At 39.5% G+C, this 15,587-nt stretch overlaps 1 protein-coding gene across 1 annotated transcript in view; it reads right to left on the reverse strand.

Annotated features, from left to right (window-relative positions):
* Window positions 1-15,587, reverse strand: part of LOC140231922 (centrosomal protein of 112 kDa-like) — a 29,606-nt gene that overhangs the window by 5,141 nt on the left and 8,878 nt on the right. The window contains exons 11-20 of the mRNA XM_072312069.1: window positions 14,223-14,377; window positions 12,431-12,560; window positions 10,680-10,772; window positions 9,802-9,941; window positions 8,983-9,118; window positions 7,923-8,030; window positions 3,969-4,151; window positions 3,125-3,268; window positions 892-978; window positions 441-503 (exon numbers count right to left, since the gene is read on the reverse strand). Coding sequence (XP_072168170.1) covers window positions 441-503; window positions 892-978; window positions 3,125-3,268; window positions 3,969-4,151; window positions 7,923-8,030; window positions 8,983-9,118; window positions 9,802-9,941; window positions 10,680-10,772; window positions 12,431-12,560; window positions 14,223-14,377 — 1,239 coding nt within the window. The remainder of the gene's footprint in view (window positions 1-440; window positions 504-891; window positions 979-3,124; window positions 3,269-3,968; window positions 4,152-7,922; window positions 8,031-8,982; window positions 9,119-9,801; window positions 9,942-10,679; window positions 10,773-12,430; window positions 12,561-14,222; window positions 14,378-15,587) is intronic.

The following is a 15,587-nucleotide window of genomic DNA, read 5'->3' on the forward strand; positions in this document are numbered from 1 at the left end:
GGGTGAATTCTTGCGATTCAGTAAAAAAAAAAAAAGTGATGGGCAAATTCAGGCGGTTTTGTTGGGAAGAGTTGATATTTGCCTACAGTGCAATATTGTCTAAACATAAGCTGGAAAAAAAAAAAAAATCTGCTCGCATTCTGATCCGCGATAGACTAAAAGAACCACACTACACATATTGGCCGATATTCACAAATTTAGGTGGTTTCAGCCTAGTCCATGGACAATGAAAGTTCAAAATGCACATAAAATTTTGTGTGACATGTAAATCATGTATGCAAACAGACCTACAATAATACATGCACATTAACACACAGGGCAAGGTATGTGTATTTCATACTTGTTTCAGTAAGATGGACTAAATAAAAACCATGGGCTTGATTGGAACGCCCCTTTCTGTAATTGGATGATTGAGACTATGTGATATGAGTCCAACTTACCTCCGAAGCTTGGTCGAGCCTGTTTGAATAGTCCCTCTCAATGTCTTTCAAGCGGTCGTTTGTCTGAAGAAGAAGAAAAAAAAAAAAAGATCAGAGAATCATTACTGGAAAGCTATTCTGTAATGTCTCCCAAAATGCCGACACACAACATTCCTACACAGGGGCACACAAGCTTTTTAAAGCACAACATGAAGGGGGGGGGGGGGGGGGCTTTTTAAAGCTTTTTAAAGCACAACATGAAGGGGGGGGGGGCTTTTTAAAGCTTTTTAAAGCACAACATGAAGGATTCACATACAAAACATTAGCAGATCAAGAGCTGCTCCTCAAACTTACAGCAGATTAAATCATGAAGTATGAACGGTGCTACCTCACAAGCATTAGCATATGCATGTCAGTCATTCAGATGAAACATCCCTACAGAATTCATTTCACACACACCAGCACTGTTCACCTGCTTTAATGCTTGATCCATCTGAGTGCTGTGCTCTTTCTGCAGGGATATCCTGTACTGATCCATCTCAGATCTCAGCTGCCGTACCTACAGCGCATACAAAAAAAAAAAAAAGATTCCCACAAAACATAAAATCTGCCCTGAATACCATGTACTAGTAGTCCATGGGCCAGGCCAGATATTGGTACCACCTGAGGTGGCAAAACCTTTTTGGTGTCATTTTGTTTGTCGGGCATAGATACATGTATGCTTATCAAGCTATGATAGCATTTCCAAATGAGTAGCTTAGTCATAATAAATTAATTTTTAACCAATTTGGTTTTGTTGTTATATCCCTATACTTCTGAATCGAGACTAACCGCTATACGAAGAAGAGCACTGTCTTCTGTATGTCCACTGTCCACAGGTGTTCTGTTGTAAAGGCGGCGCGCTTAGTCTTTCTTCAAGGCAGCGAAGGGAATATCCAAAGGGTTATGATGTCCACAGCGCTTGGATATTCCCTTCGCCGTCTTGAATAAAGACTAAGCGCACCGCGTGACAGCTGTGGACATCATAACCCTTTGGATATTCCCTTCGCTGCCTTGAATAAAGACAAAGCGCACCGCATTTACAACAGAACACTTGTGGACATACACAAGACAGTGCTCTTCTTTGTATAGCGGTTAGTTTCAATTCAGAAGTATAGGGATATAAAAACGAGACCAAATTGGTTAAAAATTCATTTATTATGACTAAGCTACTCATTCAGAAATGCTATCATAGCTCGATAAGCATATCTATGCCCGACAAACAAAATGACACCAAAAAGGTTTTGCCACCTCAGGTGGTACCAATAACCCATTTTTCGGGTCTTGGCCCATGGACTATAGGAACAGCTTTCTTTCGTGGCATCCTCCATAACCACACTGAAAGTGACCGTAATTAAAAAACAAAAACAAAACAACAACAGCAACAACAACAGAAAATATAACAGGTACTTTCTCATTCCACAGTAAGATGATGTGATAAGAGTCAAAGACACTATTAGTTACCCCCTGCTTGTTCAGGAAATACGGGCAAATATCTACGGTCTGGTGCCATATTCCATGAGGCTGGAGGCCGAATGGAATATGGCACCAGACCGTAGATATTTCCCATATTTCGTAAGAACAAGCAGGGGGTAACGATTCTATCTTTTAGTGTAAGTGCTAACCTTCTTCTCACTGATTTCCCCTCGTGAATGATGTTGAAATCGCCGGCTGTCAGCCATAGGCCTACGTCTCGCGAGCTGATTACTGTATGCGCGCATACAATTGTACACGCCATAAGATACTGCAGTAGCCAGATACGTTGCTGTTGTCGTTATCAAGCGTCTGGTGGTCTCAGGTTATGTGCATAATACCCTTGAGGACTGCGCGCTGTCCATTTGTTTTGTACAGGATTAGCGCGCACTTTCCTATAAGCGTCTTTGGTACACCCGCAGCTAGCTGTGTAATATCATGACGCCATATCACGGAATACGGAAAATATGAAGTGGTGGATTTAGCGCATGCGCACAATATGACCTTATCACGTAATACGGGATATATTCAGTGGTTGATTGACCAATGAGATTACAGAATTCACCATCACTAAAAGATAAGTTCAGTTATCATTTGTTTTTTCATTAAATGTTTACCCTTTGGGAGCAGTGATTCTAAAAATGTTAAAGATATCACATTTGATGCATATGTGTAGGTCAGTTGTATCACAAAACATCCTACCACATAAAATTTTTGAAATAAAGACTAAAATACAAGGAAATATCACTACTTTTCTCAATAAACCATAATCTAGACAGTTTAATCTGGAAAATTTTGTATCATAACTATTGTTCACATTTTGTATATTTAACAATACTGAACATCGATCATACTGGTTCAAATTTTTACATTGGTTGTTTCTTTATCTCTTATATCACACATGAAACTATCCACAGCATTCAGACCCCCTCCACCTCATTTTCTTCCACCGAAGACTGACCTCCATCTCATGCTCCCTCTGCACCTTCTATCTCTCCTATCTCCACTCTTCTCTTTCTCTCTCTCTTGCATCACACATAATACAATCCATACAGACCCCCTCCACCTCATTTTCTTCCATCAAAGACTGACCTCCGTCTCACAATTCTCTGCTCCTTCTGTCTCTCTTATATCACACATAATACAATCTATACGATCTCCTTCCATTTCATTTTCTTCCACCAAAGACTGACCTCTGTCTCGTGCTCCCTTTGCACCTTCTGTCTCTCCTCCTCCCGGAGTAGACCCAGTTCTACCAGCTGTTGCTTCCTCAGCGAGTCTCCCTGTAGAATCTCTTCTTTTACCTCCCTCAGCTGACGCTCCAGCTCAGAGATGGTCTGAAGGTGGAGGAGGGAAATCAAAGGGTAATGCTACATTTACGCCATGTTCCCGGCGGCCACGGCAATCACGTTTCAGGCCAACAAGGACAAAATGGGATGGACACCAGACAATGCGGGGGGACGGGATGGGCAAATATGACAGACTGTGATTGCTGTGGATGCCGTGCGAGACTTCTATACTGTCAACAATTTGCCACGGCAGTCACGGTGCTAGTGAGAAACCTAGTAGGCCCATTGTAAAAAGGGAAAATGGAACACGTAAATGTATTTCCTTTTTGTAAAGCACACATTCCCCGACTTTTTACTGACATTCAAGAACTGGCATGTTAAGGGTAATATTATTTCCCTGCTTTCTGACAGAGGTAAATCAAGTGGTCTTTCAGTATGCTAGGAAAGTGAAAATATGTCGAATTTTTCTTTATAGCACTGTCCATACATGACGTCACAAAGGGTTGTAGTCTTCTCATTAAGCGATGGCTGCACCAAAGCTTTAAAAATTGATAAATTTTTAGTGGACTGTCAAATTTTCCTCACACTTTGCTGATGTGTTCTGCTAATATTCCTGCATTTCCCTAAATTCACATATATGTAATAGGGTTGCATTCTCCTTTAATATTCTGTAACCCAAGAATGTGGTCAGGGGTGCAACGATGCCCTCCCCACCACACCAAATTCCCCCCACCCCCTCCCTCCTCACCCCAGCATCTCTCTTCTGCTGCTCCTGGGCGCGCCCCTCCACCAGCTGCAGCCGCTGCTCCAGGCCCTCCCTGGTGGACGCCAAGAGGGCCTCCTGCTCCTCCCCTACCCGCTCCTTCTCCTCCTGACACTGCTCCAGCAGGCTGGCCCGCTCCCGCTGATGACTCAGCTCCAGCTCAGAAATCTGCAACGGACGACAATGTGGCACATTTTGTTGGACTACTACAGTGAGGTTATTTACATCCTTGATATGCACCATTGATACACCGACAAAACATTTCCATTCTTTCTATTTTTCTTCCAGTGCAGTTCACCCTGACACTAGTGTGATTTCTCCTTTCATCTTCTTCATTGTCATCACTCCCTTCCTAAGTAGTAATCACAGATTACAATAACAGACAATCAGAAAGCTTGTATCTGCCATAGCCCTGTTCATATATTTCAATCATTCATTTCATTTTCATTTATTTACACTTAATAAAACATGCATACATAAAAATGTGACAATAGTATGGCAAGTACAACATGACAATGTGACCAAAAAAAAAAAAAAAAGCAAACAAACAATCAAAGATATCAAGTGATATACACCAACACTGCAGTATTGCTAATTCACGTCGGTACCCAACTTTTTCACAACCTGTGAAAACCCCTGTTCATATACTGCAAAAATACCGTAGTATGGCACAAGATTGCATTTTTCCTTGTAGGGCCTCCACCTATCAAGTGTTATTCAGCACTTGGGAAAAACATTGCGCAGTGCACTTTGGAGAGTAAATCACATTCCGGTCCCAAACTCCAAGTACAATGAAGTATAGTGTGCTCAAGTGCAAGAGTCGCAACATTTCCAGCTATTTTGTGCATGCAGTTTCTAAGTTTCATTCTCTGCAATATTGCAGTACTTTTCTGAGGGTGTAATCTGCGCCAAAGGCACAAAATTGTCGCAAAAAATGACGAAACAAATACTGCATTATTAGGGTGACGGCCATTCGGTAAATTATCAGTTGGGCTATTACCACTTGGTCTAATCACCAGGTGGGCTAACACCATTCGGGCTAAACCCAATTGGGCTACAACCACTTCGTCTATTTACCATTTCGTCTAATTTCCACTAGGTCTAATATCCAGTTCGTCTAATGACCAGTTCGGCTAATACCACTTAGTCTAATTCTCAGTTGGTCTAACACCACTTGGTCTAATTTCCACTTCGGCTAATTGCCACAACGTCTAATTTCCACTTGGGTCAATTTCCACATGGTCTAATATTCACTTCGTCTACATGCCACTTGGGCTAATATTCATTTGGGCTACACCCATTTCGGCTATTACCACTTGGTCTACGTATCACTTAGTCCAATTTCCATTTCGTCTAATTGTCATTTGGTCTAATTCCCACTTAGTCTAATTACCACTTGGGCTAATCGTCACTTGGTCTAATTTCTATTTCGTCTAATTCTCACTTAGTCTAATGCCACTTTGTCTAAACAAGAAGCATAACCATCGATTTAAAAAAAAGAAGTGTTCACAACCGTTATATATAATACACACACATGCATGTGTTTTTATCTTACAGCAATCTTACAGCAACCTAATACACAACTCAGCATTGCAGAGTTGAGCAGGGGGGGGGGGGGAGGGGGGGGGGAGGGAGGGTGTATCCCCCTCCCACACCAGGGACTTTTTCAAAAATCTGTCTATAAAACTTGTATTTCAGAGCATCTAAAATGGTATATAATTGCGCTTTATAAATTGTTTTTTTTAAATATACAGTGCGTCCCAATAAAAAGGAACCAGTAAAATAGGACAATTCATGTCATATAAAATATATCATCACAAAGTTTATATCATCCTCTTTTAATATGACACTTAAAATGTATGCATTGACGAGCAAGAAGAGTTTAAAATTTGAATGTCAAAATCAAGTTGCACAGTATAAATGGTCATCAAGATCTGAAAGGATACTGCAATGTTTGTTAACAAAGGGAGAGCTCATTAGCATTTTATTCTTTCACCAAATTTCTCAATGAGAATGAATACGGTTTTATGTACAAGCTTTCACTTGCGTGCCTGACCATGCAGCTAACAACACAGCAAAGAGTTTTCCTAGTAGGAGCCATGAGGGGTAGAGCACAGATGTGCGTGGACAGGCATGGTGGACGTGTTGAGCAACGTTGGGGATAGAGTTACATGGTCCAAGATTTATGAGTTGGTCTTGTAAAGGATGAAAAAAAAAGAAATAAAACTTAGTTTCATCATTTGTTGGTGTGTCGTTATACGGTGTCACAATTAAATGTCACAATTCTGTAAGTTGTAAAGAACAGAAGACAGCAAGAGAGCCAGTAGAGATATAAGAGAGATTGAAAAGATTGAGGTCAGAATATCACTGAAATGAAATAAGAAGGTTGAAAGGAATTTAATATAACTTAGTTAAAGAATGTTAAGGATTGTTTTATAGGCAAATAGTTCATTGCAATCTACATCAAAATATTCCATACTAACTCGAAACAAGCGGGACTCTTTCAAGTCGATAAAACACGCAAATATGCATAAAATTGCCCCATTTACAACATCAAAAAGCGAAACTAAAGTTCTCACCGTGGGAATGACATTCAGTGGAAGAATTAATACAAAAAGTTTATGTAAGTGATACCATTTAAGGTAAATTGTTCAATAAAACAATATCTACATCAAAACATTCTGATACCTTAAACAATTGGGACTGTTGGAAGTCGATAAAACACGCAAAAACATGCATCAAATTGCATCATTTACAACATCAAAATGCAAAAAGTTCTCCCGCATTTAAATTGTGGGCTTTCACCCGGACCCTTTCAAGAAAAAAGATAATTAACCATATTACCTATTTACGTTATATTGAACTTAAAATTTAAATCTGTTTTTGAGCCAACATTACCATATTAATCGACACCTAGACTCAGTAGCCTAGAGTCTGTGGTTGCCCAACTGGTCATTAGACCAACTGGTCATTAGCCAAAGTGGGAATTAGACCAAATGATGATTAGACGAACTGGCAATTAGACCAAGTGGCTATTAGACTAAATGAAAATACACTAAGTGTAAATTAGACCAATTGAGAATTAGCCCAAGTGGATATTAGACCAACTGGTTATTAGACCAAGTGGGAAAAGACCAACTGGCAATAGACCAACTGGTGTTAGACCAACTGAACATTAGACGAACTGATATTAGACCAAGTGCAATTGGACCTAGTGGCAAAAAAATACATTAGACCAACTGGCAATTAGACTACATGGGAATTAGACAAAGTGATGATTAGCCCTAGTGGTCATTAGACCAACTGGTTATTAGACCATGTGGCAAGTAGACCAAGTGAGAAGTGGACCAAATGGGTTTAGCCCGAATGGTGTTAGTCCAACTGGTGATTAGACCAAGTGGGAATAGACCAAGCGGCAATAAACCGGCCATTCATCTATGCTGTTATCACAGTAACACATCCATAAAACTACCCCCAATACTTCACTTTTGTTTGTGGATACCTGACGTGTATGAACAGGGTTTATGTCATTCATTTGTTATTCTTATTCGCCCCTGTACATTCTTATATTGTAACATAAGTTTCGTTGTTTCTTTGTTTGACTTTCATCTTTTTTCCTCAATTACTTTTAACGGTTTGAATAGATCCGTGCTCCATATTTCCCAACACCTGATTTTATCTGGCGACCTACGACTGAACAAGCTTGCTTTTACAAAGATCCCCATCATATTTCTCGTACTTTGAATATAGTCCAATACTACTTTCAAACAGACCTTTGTGTACATTTCCATATTGAGCCATTTGCACATTCATGTGACGGTTTCACCTAATTTGTACGTTATAATTTTTGTATTGTATACCATTGTACTTGTATCTTTTTATGTGTCATTTCTTTAAGAAATATGAAAATAAATTGAAATTGAAAGCAAACAATCCAACCTGTCGCTGGTGGGCCCTCCGTTCCTCTTCTCTTTGCTTGGTAAACTCTTCTAGCTGTCTCTCTCGCAGCTCCTTGGAGGTCGCTAGGTCAGCTTCCACCTTGGCCATCTTACGAGACACATGAGAGGAGAAGAACGCTTCCCTTTAGCAGAGCTATCGTTGTCACAGAACTTACATTAGGGAACTTTAGATTTGCGGCGCGGACGTTTGAGAGGACGCTTGAGCTGGACATTTTCCTCTACCCTGCGTCCTGTTGAAAAGTAGCTTAAGGTCATGCTGAGGCGCAATCTACAAAAAATAAAATGGCGCCCCCATATGATCGGTGCATGAAGTAGCTCTCTACGTCTGAATCGAGTGGTCGTAAAAACAGTAGAGAACGCATAGTGAAAACTCAGGCGAGGCAAGCTATTGTAGATCGACTTTGATATGCGATTCTGCTCATGCTCAGAATAGGTTTTTTTCCCTCTGAACGTCCCCGTTGCAAAAATCTAAAGCTCCCTATTGTACATGTATGCGAACAGAGCATTTACTATGATATAACTGTCAATGAGTCCAGAACCTTCACTTTAGCAGAATTTCCACGTAAACAGACGCTTCCTTCAAAGACAGCTTTCACTGCGACCAGATTTTTATAACATAGCTTTCTCAGTAACAGAACTATCATTGTGATCCAAGACTTTAATTGTATTAAAAAACAGAACTTTCAATATAACAGACCTGTCACTGTAACAAAACTTAACTGTAACAAGGTATACATTAAAAAATGTATACCCCACACTTAAACCTGACACTGTGATGATTCTTTCTCAACTTTAAAACAATACAAAAAGTTGGTAAAAAGATGATTCAAGAACCCTAATCTTTCTTCTATGCCACAGAAAAGCAAACATTTGATAGTTTTTAACTTTTTGCCCCTTGCCAAACAGTCACCTCAATTTGGGGGAAAGGAGATTTAGAGGCTATCATTTTTCAGAACGTCGAAATTTGGTAAATGTAGTGTGCTCTGAGGACACATCTCATGCCTTGAAGAGGCACAGAGATTGCACGCACACACACATACCTGGGTCTTCATCTCGTCAAACATCCTGCCAGAGTTGTGCTCCACCTGGGTCTTGAACTCCTCCAGTGCCCTTTCGGCCTGCTGGGCCTGCAACCTCTGGACCTCCTTCAGTCTCTTCAGCTGTTCCTCTTTGTCTCTTCATGGCGAGAGATATGAGATTTTTTTTTAAAATCAGGTTCAATATCAAAACGACAAATAAACAATGTGTTCACAGTTCAAGGATCCTCTAGTCATGCATACTCTACTGTTAACATGAAGAGTACCTCAGTTTATATACACATACATGTACACAACAGCACAAACACATACATGTAGATGAGTAGATACAAACACACAACATACATACATACAGTCATACAAACACACATACATACATGTACATACATAAATATATACATACATGTCACCTAAACTTACACATATGAGCACACAATAAATATTTACATTCATTAGTGAAAGAGAGAGATGAATATATGAGTATATAAACAGCATAATGTCGGTTGTAGGTGGAACCACTTAATACGTAAAGAAACATAATGCAATTATATGAACCAAACTAAATTCAACTGTACAAAAGTTCTAGCTCTGAAAAACAGAATAACTACGGTAATTAGTGAAAAAGAGAGATAGATATATGAATATATTTATAGTATAATACTGGTAGTAGGGGCAGCCATTCATCTCAATGAATAATCAATCATATGAACTTAAGTAAACGCAAGTGTACGAAAGTTCCAGCTCAGAAAAACAAAAGAACTATAATAAACCATCACCACCACCACCACCACAGTGGTAGACCGGTCCCTGCCTCCAACTCACTGGTTGGTGTTCTGAGCCTGACGGAGCTGCCTCTCCAAGTCTTCCTTCTCCAGCTCCAGCTGTGACCTCAGCCCCTGCAGCCTCCTCTCACTCAGCTGCTCCTGGTGGAGACACTCCTGCTTGTGCTCACTCTCAAGCTCCTGTGGGAGGAAACAAAGAAGACATTCAAACATGTACACCCAGCTTCTAGCTCTCTCTGCAGATTAATTATCCACATGATGATAATGATGAAAATGAAAACACAAATTATTACAATCAGGATGCAATAATGATATTAACAACCCTTCACAATGCCATCCACATGATTATCACGATGATCATCATCACCACTACAACCATTATCACCACCACCTGTGTCCACCATCATTATTATTGTTAGCACCATCACCACCATTATTATTGTCATCACCATCACCATCATTATTATCTTCACCACCATCACCATTATCATCATCACAACCACCATCACCATCACCATTATCATCACCATCACCACCACCATCATCATCATCATCATCATCATCATCATCATCAACATCATCATCAACATCATAACACAATCTCAGTTACCCAGAGCAACCACTAAAAATATATCAAGCAATGTAAAGGTGGAAATTTCACTGTTTCCATTAATAAATTATATTCATTTCTGGTCAGTTGTCCTTCTGTTTGCATTTGTTACAACAAAAAACTTGTGACAAAAAACTTGGGCATAAATAAAAACACACATTTTTTTTTCTTGTTCTGTGTTCTATGCCATGTTATGTTTTGATTTTGAACAACTGAAAACAGCCAATATTCATCTAATCAACCGAGTGACCCAAGGAAAAACTTCTGCCCTTGCAGTAGCACGCTATCCTTCTCTGCAAGACACTCACCCTGATTTGTCTTTGTCTGCTGAGCTCACTGTCTTGTAATGCCTGCCTCAGTTCATGGACTCTGTCTTCTAAATCTTTGTTGCTTTCGGTCAGCTGTTGATGCAGGAGGAATATAGAGCATACAGGCAAAAAGATATTTTAGCAATCTACTTCATCATCAACTACTATGAGTTGAAACTCAAATGAATATCAATTTCAGAATTCAGAGAAATTACCCCCAGGAATACTGCAGAGTTCCACTGTTAATTCAAATTTTGCCATGTATGGGACATTTTATACATGTCATAGCAAAGTGATGTGTTGGACAAATGCTAATTAAATTCCACGCTTCATAAATCAAATAATTTTAATATTTCTATCGGATGACAAACAAAATATTTCCAAATACTTTCTCTTACTTATCCATACGAAAAACTACACTGCCTTTTACAGCAAGTTAGTGTTACTTTTCAACTGCTTGTGACAGCTGTATACTAAATCCCTGAAAATGTATGGATCTATGTTGAATATGTAATTATCAATCCACAGCAAAGTTTATATAGCAATTTTCTGAACATATCTTATCACTTAAACTACATTTAGTCCATTTATTTTCATTCTGTGCCTGTTGATTTAGTGCATGACATGCAATGTGGAAACAGACACATATGCAACAGTCAAATAAACATGAAATAAGGGAGGAGGTTATGTTTTCGTTACCATAGGTTTGTTTGTTAGTTCGTTCAAAAAGTAGTGAACGGATTGGGATGAAACTTGCAGGAAAGGTTGAGAATGACACAAGTACCAAACGATTAACTTTTGGTAGTGATCCGAGACTTTTTGGGGAATTATGAAGGATTTTTGATATTTTGGCAGGTAGAGTCAATGAACTTGGGAGATCAGGCTGCGCGTATTTGAGGTTTGCATGCGCGCACTAAAGTGCGTGCTCTAGTTTCTGCTAGGGCGAGCCGCGCCGTGCAGCTGAAGGTTTATGACATAACAAAGGCTTCTATATTGGGAAATCGGGCGATTTTTCAGTGGGTGGAAATCAATGATCTCTATGGAAGAGCAAGATCACGGTGGAAAGTAACTGCTTGGTGGAGGTCTGTGCTCTCTGGTGGAGGTCTGTGCTTTTCTAGTTATATGGTCGATGGAGGTAGTTTCGTTAGGGACATAGCTGCTGCAATGCACAAACACTTTCTGTGCTCAAGACTTCAGACAGTGCGTACAGTGCTGAGGGGTTTTCTGTGGCAATGGACACTAAATGCACACATCGCGGGTCAATTGTGATCGTGCATCACAAAACGAACAAAAAGTCGTACCCCTTGATTTCACGTGAGGACTCAAAAAAAGGTGAAACGGGTCAACCAAGTCAATATTTAGTTTTTCATATTTTCTTAAAGAGCTGCCCTTCTTCTACATTATTCTTAATTTTGGGATCATAAAATGAATGGGAAAGTGCATTTTTAGTAGTTTTTCTACAACCTTTTTTTTTGAAGAGTAGTGAGATCAGGTTCTTTTTAGAGGCCCTTTTCATTTCTTGATAACCCTTTGCACACTCTTCACTTTCAAGTCTGATAACCTTTGAAAGGATAATGCTACTGCTTTGAAAGTTGGCATTAATCATGGACTGAATGTGTTAATAGAGCATATTCAATTTCAATGTAATCTGATAATCCCTCCATTGTTGTTGCTCCAGTGGTTTACATCCTGTTTTTTTGTCTCATTCATCACACAGCTAGCACTACTAGGGGGGGGGGGGTTCCTCGTACCTTGGTGAAGGCAGAGCTGTGTTCTTCCTTCAAGAACTCCACCCTGGCCTCTGCCTTCCCCCTCAGGTGCATCACCTCCCTCTCGTGGTCATCTCTCCTCGTCTCGTATTGCTTCTCCAGCTCAACGTAGCTGTAGTCAAAAGGCGATACCAAGACATCTTTCCACTTTACAACCGTCCTCCATCACTCTCATTCTCCATTTACATAAATTGCAATCAGCAAACAAAATTTCAAAAATCAACATCAAGAGTTTTAACAGACATTTTGATACATATCAGGCAAGCAAATAATTAATTCCACCATTTTCTCTTTGGATAAACAGTATTGGAAATGTTTGTTTGTTTGTTTTAATTAGCAACATAATATCGGCCTTAGGTGTCATCCACTAAGTATAATTAAGATGCTTCCCATATGGATATAACATGCCGTTTACAACATCTTATTTACGTTGATGTAGGGCAATTTGTCAATCAGTTGCAACATCTTGATATTTTCCATTCTGTTCGGTGAGTGTCTGCACGTGCTTGACCCTAACAAAGAATATATTTTCAATTCTGTCTGTCGAGTGTCTATATGTACTTGACCCTAACAAAAAATATACAACGTATGATCTCAAACTCTAATCCAATAAGAGTCATGTTTCTCTTCACCAGCCACTGGTCAGCATTCATATACCATCAGTGGTTTTCAAAATCAAGTGGACACAATGCAAACAGCAGCTCAATATGACATTTTATGATATGTATGTACAATGGCAACATTCAACTCATGATCAAATGGCTTCTTCACTTGAGAGATTTGACTATGTACACAGTCATCAGCATTAAAAGAGGCAAAAACACTTAGAAAGTGCACAGCTCCACCATACTCATAGCGTCATAAGGGCCAACATCCTTTTACAAAATCCTGGATCTTGATTCTGGTTCGAATCACCAACAAACACTAATCACCTGTTCCATTTATCACAACAGACCTACCCTGACAAACAAGCAAATGTTGGCCAAAACAATCTCCACGGCAGAGGCAAAAAAACAAAACAAAACAAAAAAAGAACACATTTGCAAAGTGTTTTCACCTATCACTACTACATTGGCAAACAGTTTGATATTCATTTTGTAAATATTCTGTTCATACCATGGAAATTGGGCAGCTCTTAAAGGGAACCCAAACCCACAGAGCAATGTGGATTAAGTAAAAGCAGCAACATTAGTAGAACACATCAGTGAAAGTTTGAGGAGAATCGAGACAATCCATGCAAAAGTTATGAATATTTAAAGTTTTCGTGTTGGAACCGCTCGACGAGGAGACTACTTGAGTTTATGACTTATGAGTGGACAACAATATAAAGAAAATATAAAGAAAATTACACAAAAATTCATTTTTCATGAAAATAACAAATTCCATCAACTTGATACTGACATATGTTATGGGTAGCAATTATTCCCCCTGCCTTCTGAAAGCAGCTCGTCAAGTGCTTTTTCATAATGCTAGAAAAAAGAATTTTTCTTCACATTTTCTTTATATTTTCTTTATATTGTTGTCTACTCATACGTCATAACCTCTAGCAGTCTCCTCATCTACGGTTCCAACATGAAAACTTTAAATAATCATAACTTTTGCATGGATTGTCCGATTTTCCTCAAACTTTCACTGATGTGTTCTACTGATATTGCTGCTTTCACTCAATCCACATTGCTCTTTGGGTTTGGGTTCCCTTTAAGAGGGAAGACAGCACCTTTTAGATACAAGAAAATCGACATTGAAAGAAAAGTGAAAGTTTTTGGCATCCCACCGTTTCGTAATATTCTCCAGCTCCACGTTCAGCATCTTGGCTCGTCTCTCCATCTCTGCCTTGTCCTCTGAGAGCCGGGTTTGTGCCGCATTCTGATCGGCGGACTCCTTCGTGAGCTGGTGAACTTTCGCCTCTAGGTCATGGATCACCTTTGCCTTAATAGTGAACATCAATATCAAGATTGATTTACTGGTAAGCTTTTCAGGACTACATAAATTGCTGGAAATGCCTGATAAACATGACCCCTCAAAAAAGAAAAGACAACAGATATCAATTTTCTATTCTTCACTGTTTTTTTTCAAATTTTTAACTTCATGGCATGCATGATTCCAAACCTTTGGGTAAACTGAGCACGAGTGGGTGAAGTGTGATTTTTAAGATGTCTTAACTTCTTTTGAACTGACACAAAACATTCAAAAGTGTAAGCAGGTACATATGATTCATTGATGTGGCTCTGTACAGAATATAAGAAACAAGAATCAAAGATGTCATTTTTGAAAAAGAAAAAAAAAAGGAATGAAATGAAAAGATATTGGTAGTCTTTGAAGCATATTCAAGCAGCCCTTTGCTTGGCGCTAGGCACAGGTTTCATGAAACCTTGAAGACTGATTGCTATGCAAATTCCCTAATCCCAACGACATCACAATGACTCAAATAGAAGATCATCGCACTGTGAAATCCATGGAGATTCACCAACCTTACATCTGGTTAAGTTTGTTTATCCGTTTGTTTGTTTCTCTACTTTGATCTTTTTTAACTTTTTAATGGGGGGGGGGGGTAGGGGGACCATTTGAAAGCCGATCACCCAAACAGCAAGGCCAAGTTCCTCTAAAGTGTGCAGGTAAGAGAAGGGACAACAGAAAAAAAGAAAAAAAGAAAAAAGAAATGGTTCCTTTGGGCTGACAGATGAATAGATTGATGAAGCTGAAACCTTCAATCACTTTCACTCTTTTCCTATTCTTTATTCCTCTGTTGTTCCTTATCTTGTTTGATGTTGCCTCCCTATTCATCCTTATCCTTCACGGGATGCCCCCTATGATCCTTGGGATCATCACTGACCCTCCTCTGCCTTTTGTCTGTCCACTCTCCTGCTATAATCCCCCTCCCTTTACTTGTTGGGCTCCTTGCCCATGACTTCCAACCCATCCCTTTTGCTTTTTTTACTGTGTCCCTAGGCCTCCCCTGACTGTTCTTTGTTCTGTGTAGTCCTTATATGGGATTGCTTTCCCTGCTGTTTGTTATTTTGCCTCTGACGAAGATTCTGCTAGGATCAAAAGCTCAGGCCCTTTTTGACTCCATTTAACTCCATTGGCTCACCACTATTGGATATCTAAAAGCAGTTTTCAGCAGCTTTTTTGCTACATT

This window comes from Diadema setosum, chromosome 8, assembly GCF_964275005.1.
Source record: "Diadema setosum chromosome 8, eeDiaSeto1, whole genome shotgun sequence".
Taxonomy (NCBI): Eukaryota; Metazoa; Echinodermata; class Echinoidea; order Diadematoida; family Diadematidae; genus Diadema; species Diadema setosum.